The sequence below is a fragment of the Acartia tonsa genome, chromosome 8 (assembly GCF_053477335.1).
Source record: "Acartia tonsa isolate MP-2025a chromosome 8, ASM5347733v1, whole genome shotgun sequence".
Taxonomy (NCBI): Eukaryota; Metazoa; Arthropoda; class Copepoda; order Calanoida; family Acartiidae; genus Acartia; species Acartia tonsa.
In genome coordinates this window covers 23047939-23057729 of record NC_137267.1, presented here as the reverse complement: position 1 = coordinate 23057729, position 9791 = coordinate 23047939, and the positions used below count along the sequence as shown (strand labels likewise).

The following is a 9791-nucleotide window of genomic DNA, read 5'->3' as shown; positions in this document are numbered from 1 at the left end:
ATTTTCTTTGGGGGTGGGACACCCCTAACCCCCCCAAAAATGAAAAATACCCCCCCCCCAAAAAAAAAAAAAAAAATTTCTTTTTTATTTTAAATCTAAAATACGAAAAATTGGTTTGATCAAACCTCTTGGGGCAAAGCCCCTAGAGGCTAGGGGCGAAGCCGCTAGTATTATATAAAGTAGTAAGGTTTTTTTTACAGTAGCGAAGGATCTCGCTAACCGTTGAAACGTTATGGATCTCCTTTACTATTTAGCTTTGAATAGGTTGTGGGAAGGTTTATAACTATTTTGGGAAAGGGTACCATTACCCTTCGAAGAGAAATCGCACCTAGTTATAATACAAAGAACTGAACTTTTTTGTCTGCAGCTAAATATTACGAAAAACTCTTTCTAGTTGGTTGGAATTAACAGTCGTTATAAACGTCTTGGGGTGGTTTTAGACTATTTTTCTGATTTTATCCGTCCTAAAGGTTATTGTCAACGCAACTAGTTTTTTCATATACTGGTGGTCCCGTCCATAGCATTTAGGGAAGGACTGAGGGTAGTAAAATAGCCTAAAACCATCGCAAGACCTGGTTGATAAAACATCAATTATAATATGTCAGCCATGGCTACTTTTATTTAACGTCATATTGTAGATACAAATTAAAAAAAATGTTAAAAATCATAGATTATGTAATAATGAAACATAGTCCTTCTCAAAAAATTTCAAATGTCTAATTATATGTGTGTTCATTTAGATCTTGAAGATTACGTCTTTCATTAAGCAATCTTCATGTTGACCCTTGGTAATTTTGGGACTTTATTTTCACGATTTCAAAATGTTCTAAAATAATTAGGGAGTATATAGTGCGCACAGCCAAACATAAAGAAATGTTCTAAAATATTAGGGAGTATAGTGCGCACAGCCAAACATAAAGTGAGCGCAAAAAAAAACTATGGATTTAAACCTTACTGTTTTTCAAGTTTTGTATTCAGTTACTCCAAATCACCCAGTGTAAAATCATCTCAGCCATTCAAAGTGAACTTATTTTTTTGCTGAAAGTAACCTTTACAGCTATTAAATGTGTACACATTTTTGCTCTTGTAATTTTGTATATGTTCACTTATAATATTGTAAATAGTGCCGTTTTTCTAATAATGGTGAAAAACTTTTTTTCTTTGGCTGCATAATAAGATTGTTTCCTCTTGAAGTTGGGGGGAGGGGTTCTAATTATAGATCCCGTAATGCAAATAATTTAGTACATTTAGAAACAGTCAAAACTTTTTGGCTTGTGTGTACATTTTTTGACTTTTCAAAGCGTTTAATAGATAAAATGTCAACAAATAGTAAATTTTTTTTGGTATTTTTAAAGTTTAGCTTACAAATACCTGTTTATAGGAAGCTATCTATTAATTTCTATCTTTCTAGGATGTTTGAAAAAATATACCATATACTTTGTTTTACGTGAATTCTCTAGTAAATAGTTCCCTTACCCTTAAGTATTTTTTAAAAAGAAATTATAATTGCAGATATGATAAATTAATAATTAATAAAAACAAAAAAATAAGATGCTTCTAAATGAAACCAAAGTGTTGATGTTGTACCAAATTCTAATTGTATTATTTTCACAGGTAAGATTTTTTTTTGTAAATAATGAAACACCTAAAAAGTTTTAGCAAAAGTTAGTTGCCCTGCTAGGGTTAGCGGATTTCAAGTTTATAAAAATGTTAATTTTTGTAAGAATTTATAGTTTATCAAGTTATTTAAAGACAACTATCGGCTGCGCTTCTACCACCTAGGGGCTCTATATTTGAAGGGATATAGAATAGCAGATATAATAGCCCTAAACCATCCCGGGATCTATAAGGCGCTTCTCTTTAAAGAATATCGGTTTGTGGTTAGTAAGACAGACGAAAAAGCTTTCTACTTTATAAAAATAGGATAGGTGTAATATTTCAAACCGATATAAGCAGAGGCAACATTTTCAATTAAAACAAAACAAAACATGTTTTTGCCCAAACTAATTGTATTGCCTTTTAGGCCTAGGCACAACATACCTCTGCCCCCCTCTTCCCCCACCGTCCAACATTTATCTGTTAATAGCTATTTATCATAGACAGCTTTCCACGGATATTAAAATGAAAAATTATAAGATTAAAACCCGTTTTGTTGGCCCCGAGGGGCCGAAGGAACACACTAACAAAACTTGTATTAATTTTATGATTTTTATTTTAGAATTCGTGGAAAATTGTCTTTAATACATGGCTTTTCAGTATTGCTAAGAACCGGTTCCAATCCAGCGGATATTAACTAGCTTCGAAGCCATACTAGAAATCTTTATTTTTAGATTTGTTATTGCTTGTCTCACATGCACAGATCTGAAGAATGTGCTATAGGAAAAGAAAGGTGAGACATTTTCTTTAACTTAGTGAGGATTCATTGAACAATGAAGTATAAACTAAAAAACTTAACAACTACATAATCACTACAAGTGTAAATTTAGTTCATTTTTAAAATAATATGTGACACACAAAATTTATAAAATCAATGTCTGAAATGTTGATTTCTAAGACGATTAGACATGATATCTAAATGTCTGGTTTTTAGATTTGTTTATATGGATGATGCCGCACTTAATACTTTTTATTTGATTTAGTAGCATTAGCGCCAGTTTTCTTAAGAGGGCCTATTCAAACACCTATAGAAAATAGATTTTTCGTTTGTTTCTTTATTAATAAGGTCAGGTTAAGTTAAGATAGGTTGCATTGGGTGATGGGAAGCCCAACAGGATAAGGGCACCGCATGTATAGGAAGGTAGGGTACGATCCCCTCTTATTTTTTTTCTCAAATGAAGGGTGATGCTTTATTTCTTGATAGGCACTTTAATAAATTATCTATGTATTTTTAGCTATAATTTCTCCGAATCTTAAAACTTTCTATTTTATAACAATTGAATTGAAATTTAATCTTTTCATTTGTCAAAGCAACAAAATTAAAGATTAGTATTTAAAATAGTGTCATCTGGCAAATTTGGAAGGAGCACAGCTTCTCTATAAAAGTCTGTTTGTTATGTAGATTTTTGTGCTTACTAAGTTTAACTAAAGATTTTCTTTTGCATCACTTAATTCCAAGCTATTGTTCTAAATAACATAGAGTGTGACAACAAAATATAAATCCGCTACTTTTGAAAATGATTAGCCCAGCTAAACTTCTTATTCAACTTAGGCATTGTTATGTTTTAAAAGGTTGCAAATATTTGAAAATGAGCACACCTTAAATGCGGGAAAAGAGATATTTCAATTGAAGAAAATTTTAATACTATTAATATTGGCGTGCAGAGGGTTCTGTCAGGGCCGAAAATTTTGACAGCCACCTTGAATCGAAATCTAAGTGGTGCATTACAGACAACCAGAGGTGTATATTATTAAGGTTAGGGGGGTGGGTACCGTCTACTTGTGGCATTTTTGCTTGACACCCCCCTTGGCTGTATTAGGGGTAAAGTATCAGAGGGGTGTAAGTTCTATGTCAAGGGGGGGGGGGGGTAAAAGGGTGTATGGTGTGGGGACAGAGGGGGTGTATCCCCCCCCCACACCCCACTGTTTCACGCCTCTTCTCTTAAACATATTTTATGAAGATTACACCATTTATTGCTAAAATAAGCCAAAAAAAATAGTATAGAAACTTTTCTCCTACTTATTTTGTGCTGTCAGAAAGGATAATGACAACATAGCTTTTTTCAGATGAATTATCCCTCTTCAATGAAAAAAGATTTCTTGAAAGTAGTTTTTATGTCAATTTGTCTAGCTGTTCGTTTAAATGTTTTCTTTTTAGGCAAGAGCAATTTTCATTTTTTGAAAGTGCATGATTTATATTTAGTCTCGGTCCAATGCTCAACATACAAGAGCTGTTAAGAATATTACCTATTGTATATTTCAAAGAAAATAGACATTATTGTCTTGAAAAAATATGTCTGTCTTGGACCAGAAACGGGCCAAATTTATTCAAGCCCATTATTATAAAGGACGTGAAAACAAAGGGTTAGTTGTCTTTATTTGATTGCATAATTTTTACCTTTACTAATTGTACAAATGCACACAAACAGAATGACAACTTACTACTTTAGTCTATAGGAGGCATTTTTGAAATATGATTTTGTTTCAGATGTTGTCCGTCTGATCCCTCATGGCTAAAATTTGATGGTTATACTGATATTGTTCAAAAGTAAGTTATTTCTTAACAAGGATGACAACATCCATAAAAGCGAAGCTCTGAAACGGTAGGACAAACGGACATTAACACTTGTATAATGTCAGAACTGAATAATCAGAATGCGAATGTATAAGAGTCAAAGCAAAATTGTAAGTAAATTTGTTGAAATACTGCTTGATACAGGATAATGATTATGGACATACTTACATTTTTAGGACTTAATTATAGAGTTGCTTCGCTTATAATATTGTACTTTGTTGTCCCAGGAATCAGTAAACCAAAAATCAGACCAATCGGATAATTAGGTCACATACAAATTTGTTGTTAAAAATGTGAAAAAAATCAACATGTTTAAAATGGACGTACGAACATTCTGGTAATGGTCATAGAGTTGCTACGCTTTCTAACTCGTACCTAACTATTACAGGAATCACCATGCAAAATTTGAAATCGATAGGACAATTCTAACATGCCTAAATTAACGAAAAAAGCTATTTAAAAAAGTAAAAAAATCAACATGTTTAAAATGGAACATGGAAATGATTATAGAGTTGCTACGCTTTCTAAATCGTACCTAACTACTAAAGGAATCACCATGCAAAATTTGAAATCAATAGGACAATTCTAACATGTCTAAATTAACGAAAAAAGCTATCCGTGACGGACGGACGTACGGACGGACCGACCCTAATTATAGAAAAGCTTCGCTTTTAAAAATATAAATAAACCAAAATACTGAATCAATAGAAAAAACTTGTTGGTCGTTCAGCCGTTTAAGAAATCTTGAATAACACATTATTGTACAAAACACACAAACGTGCCAATTGATATCCTTTTAAGATTAAAATTTATAATACAAAATTTCTATTTTGTGACAAGAATTACAACAAACAAACAATGTTTTTTTTAACATTAAATAGATTTAATCTTTTATTGTCTTTGAAAATGCTTGTTTTAAACACTAGAAAGAAAGTTTACAACACCAAAAACTTCAGAAGAGTTTAATCAACCCCTAGAAATTTCGACTGTTGGGGGATAATTTTTGAATAAAAAATAGATGATTTACTACAAAAATTCAAATCGGACAAAGGTCTTTTAAATTGTTAGAATTGATCATTCTACATTTGGAGCACCTTTGAGCCCCCCCCCCCCCCCCCACCCTACTATCTATGTTTTCCTTCTCATGAATACTTGTATCTATCCACAACCTTTAACCTTACTTAACTTAACCTATAAACTAATGAATTGTTGTTAAAAAGTACTTTTTTGCAAGAGATTTTACTTAGATAGGATAATGGCAGATTTTTTAATCTTACCCCAAATTCCATATGTTTGAAATCCTATTTTAGATGTTAGTAAATGAAAGGGATTTATATTAATTTTATTTTTATTGACCTTTCCCTCCCTGGTAGTGAGGTTATGGGATGGGTTCGCAAATGCAAAATTTTGTTTGGTTTGAATAGCAATTATACAATGAACGCAATGAACTTTTAGCCTAAACTTTAAACAAAGATACAAAGACAAAATTTAGTACTGTAAAGGTGTAACTATTAAAACCAGGGCTCGGCAGCCACGCGTCAGTCGTGACTTATCTTCAAATTTGAGCCCATTTAAATTACAAAATAATTTTGAAAAGAAGGATTTCCATTTTTGGATCAGGTTTAGACTTTCAGTTGAAATTCAAAATTAATAAAGGTTAATTTCCCTGAGACTTACAAGTGACTGACGCGCGGCTGCCGAGCTCTGATAATATATCTAGATACATATATCTTGAAGATAATATCATCTTTACTAAGTAACAACGGATGTAGAATATACGTGGATATTATGGAAGGGAAAAACTGTCCTAAATTTAACATGGAACTGGTTCTTTGGTCATTTCGTTCATACAGTAAAGGTTGTAGGAGATAGGGGTAAAGGGAGGGAAGGGCGTAATCGTTATTTTAGCCCAATTTCTTAGAGAACATGAAAATCCGGTGTAAGGTGTATGTAATAATACTATTTGCTACACCTAGCCTCTAGGTAGTCGGGGGAAACATTTTCAAAGCTATGCTGAAAAGCATAACCATTATCGGAACAACAAGTTCTATGTTCTTTAGCTACGGACCAAAAAAACCTTACTACTTTATATCATAAAAGATATCCAATTAAGTAACTGATGGATATAATGATTCTTGTTTTAGTTGTTTGAGTGTAAATTCATGCATAGACCGAACTATTCCCCTATGCACTGGCCGTCAAGGTATGAATCAAGAGCAAAATACAATAGATACGGATTCAGGTACTAATTCATAAAACAGAAGCTCTTTATAGTTCCTTTTTATAAAAATTACATTCATACAATACAAATAACAAATGACAGGCCAATACACAGGCTAAATTTTTATACATTTTTATTGGTAAGCCAGTATGACGTCATTTTCATAGGAACTATAAAAAGCTTCATAACAAAGCCAATAGTAGCGAAACTATTCTATAAATAGAGCATGTCCGCACGTCTGTTTGTGCACGTTTATATGTAATCATTAATGGTATTTGGTTCATTTTTGTTATTTTTGTATTTTGTCATACATAATGCATATCATACAAAATAAAGTATTATTTCGTAAATGATAAAGTATTAAGTTTATTGTTTGTCTATCAAGATATCCCTAGCTCCCCCTCACCCCCCCACTTCCCTTAGACATCTTACTTAAAATAGGAAGGGATTTCTGACTATTGATTTGAACAATAGAATTATACTGAATTGCATGTTCTATAATAATTCAATTCTCTTAACATACATAGTAAGAAATAAAGAGACAGCGTAAAGTGGCACCAAAAAAATGACGTCATACGATAAAATAACCAATGAGAGGCAAGTATAAATTTTACCATAGGTCAATAACAGTCTATACTGGCCTCTTATTGTCAACTTTATTGTATGACGCTATTTTTTGTGCCACTTTACGCTGTCTCAGAAATAAACATTGATTCATTTTTAAATTTACATTATACATCTTGTTTATTTAGTAGCATAGCTACTTTACAAGGCAACTGTGTTTGTCGGTACTTTACTTTCTTTTTTAAACTATATGATGTACGTCCACATATGAAAATATTCATCACTACCAATCCTAGGGTGCTGCCACTTCTACGGCTAGCAAAAGTATAGTCATTGTTTTTTTGACAAAATGTGTTTTTGTCAATTTCTGATTTTTGGCCAAATTTTTTTTACCAACTATCAAAGTAAACCATTACAATTTTGTAAGTTTTTTTTATATTTGGTACTATAGAACGTTAAAGTCATTGTTGTAATGTGATTTTTTTAAGGAAAACAAAAGTTTAAGCCATGGGAGCCCGAATGGTATGAGGGATGTAAAAAATCTTGTCTAGAACATCATGTACATAGGAGAGCTTGTATCATTTGGTAAGTAAAATTAATAAATCTTGTGCTTTCCCTCAAAGTACCTAGCGAGCTTAGGACCCCAACACATTATTTTTATATTGACTGAAAACTCTACTTCAAACCAATGATACAAATTGTTTGTAAAACTTTGAAGACCAGTAAAATTTACATTTCATGGTTCCCTCCTTCCCTGATTAAAAAGTAAGGGTAGAGAGTTCATTTAGCGTTGACTAGAAAAATGACGAAGTTTTTTTTATTTGTTTTTATTTGTGAGTAAGTGTGAAATTTGATTATTCCAACAAAAAAACGGAAGCGCCATAATTTTCTTCATAAATAAAAACAGCATATAAACTTTCTACAATATACACACATTTTGGTCCTTAAAGATTTCGTTAACAACTGAACCGATTAGGTTCTTCGGGAAGAATCTTATGGCGATGGTTTTAGCTATTTCTTACCCCCTCCTATCCCACCAAACATTTAGACATTGGTTCATGGGGCAAAGCCTTTACTTTACAATAACTTCTTTAGGTTGTTGGTGTGTTTTTGTTTAGCTACTTATTAAGATTAATGTTCTTATTCCTTGGAGGCCTCTTGAGAGAAATCTATTCAGCGTATGGAGGGTATTATTTGCTACTTACGCGACGGATAGACAAGCATCCTGTTACTTTTATATAAGTATTTAGATTTAGTTTTAAATTATTTAATAAACTATTTGATTTACAGGTGTTCTTTTTATCACAAGAAATCTATCAAGGAGAGAAAGAAGGAGGAGCACCAACTTGTTCTAACTCCAGAATTCACTGTTGTTGGTCGTGTACATCATGCAAGTAGATTCAAGCATGCCTATGTATATTAGTTCCTTGGTTAATTAACATTAATGCTGTAATTTTATCAATATAATTCTGGAGAAATACTATTATGTTAGAAGTAATAGGAGAAAGACTAAACTACATAACTTTTGTGTCACTTTTGAGGAAGACGATTTCCTTTTCTCCCATCTCTTTTGAAGAGATTTTCTTCCCACCTTCCATTTTTCTTTTCCAAAATGTATGTGACGTCACAGGAATCGTCTTTCTCAAAAGTGACACAAAAGTTATGTAGTTTAGTCTTTCTCAGTAATGGATGTACAAATCACAAGAGGTGGTAGGACAATGTAATATAGAGGGAGAGAGGGCACATTGAACCGTAAATTACACTGGTGACCAAAGTTTTATGCCAGCGTTGTCTTATTCGTTGGCTTAAAGACATTGGGTATTTTTATTTCATTGGTTCCAAACTAGTAGTGTCCAAACTTTTCAACCAATAATTTTAATGTATAGAAGGGGTAACTTTGTTTATCAGCATTGTGGATGTATGTATATTAATCTGTAATCCATTGTCTTATCCCTAAAGATCCATGCTACGCCCCAAGATCATTACCACAATAGGGTAAGCTTTTATTGATGATAGGCATGAAGATTAAACTTCCATTGTCTTAACCCTATATATTCTGTATTAACACCTCTTATTAAAGTCAATTTATAAATCAAATTCTTAAAAGAATGTGTCCTAACTTTTGTGATTTTGTTTTAACTCATTCGGGACGAGCTCCCAAAGTTCAAAGTTTTGATTCAACAGGGTTCAACAAAATAGATTTTTTCAATAATTACTCAACAGAATTAAAAAGTAAGGTGTCGAATTAAAGAACTTACTATCTTTGTTCATATTGGCAATTTTCTTTTTTTTTGTGTTTTTGTATCTTAAAATCGACCTAATTTAAAAAAAATTAAATTAACCGATTGCATACCTAAATTCTATGGATCATTTTACATCTACTACTAAAAGCACCGACTAGCTTTTTTTTTTAAATCACAAAAGTTAGGACACGTTCTTTACAGATTGACAATTAAAGACTTTTTACAGTTTTATCTAAGCTTTAAATAGTAGAAAAGTTATATTGAATCTCTTACTGCTTTGAGTGTGAGAGATTTTTTTATATAATCTTTTTATGGTTCCAGTGCATTACATTCTAACAGACCATCAACTTTTTTATGTACAAAAGATTTTCAGGTTTTAAATTTTTAAAAGATTTGTTTTTTAATTGAAAATTAAGTAAAACTTTCAGTACAAACCTAATGTAGTGTAAAATAATATATAATAATAATATGTATATTTTATTTACATTTAATATTGATAATATAATATAATGTGTTTATTAAAATTCATAAG

General features: G+C 31.8%; 1 protein-coding gene across 2 annotated transcripts; it reads left to right on the top strand.

The window, feature by feature from the left end:
* Window positions 1-1486: 1486 nt before the first annotated feature.
* On the top strand, window positions 1487-8496 carry LOC145326268 (uncharacterized). Of its 2 annotated transcripts, none has more exons than XM_080169482.1 (6): window positions 1487-1614; window positions 2331-2389; window positions 4145-4204; window positions 6376-6434; window positions 7505-7601; window positions 8307-8496. In XM_080169482.1, exons 1-6 carry the CDS (start codon window positions 1552-1554, stop codon window positions 8437-8439), a joined length of 471 nt encoding a protein of 156 aa, XP_080025608.1. In that variant the 5' UTR covers window positions 1487-1551; the 3' UTR covers window positions 8440-8496. The 2 variants fall into 2 exon arrangements, with proteins under 2 accessions (XP_080025608.1, XP_080025607.1); XM_080169481.1 differs by having other exon boundaries at window positions 6376-6473.
* Window positions 8497-9791: the final 1295 nt, after the last annotated feature.

Coding starts and splice junctions, on each gene's coding strand:
- LOC145326268 (XM_080169481.1), top strand. CDS start 1,552: ATGCTTCTAAATGAAACCAAAGTGTTGATGTTGTACCAAATTCTAATT. Junction 2,390..4,144: donor TGTGCTATAGGAAAAGAAAG/GTGAGACATTTT, acceptor ATTTTGTTTCAG/ATGTTGTCCGTCTGATCCCT. Junction 4,205..6,375: donor TATACTGATATTGTTCAAAA/GTAAGTTATTTC, acceptor TTCTTGTTTTAG/TTGTTTGAGTGTAAATTCAT.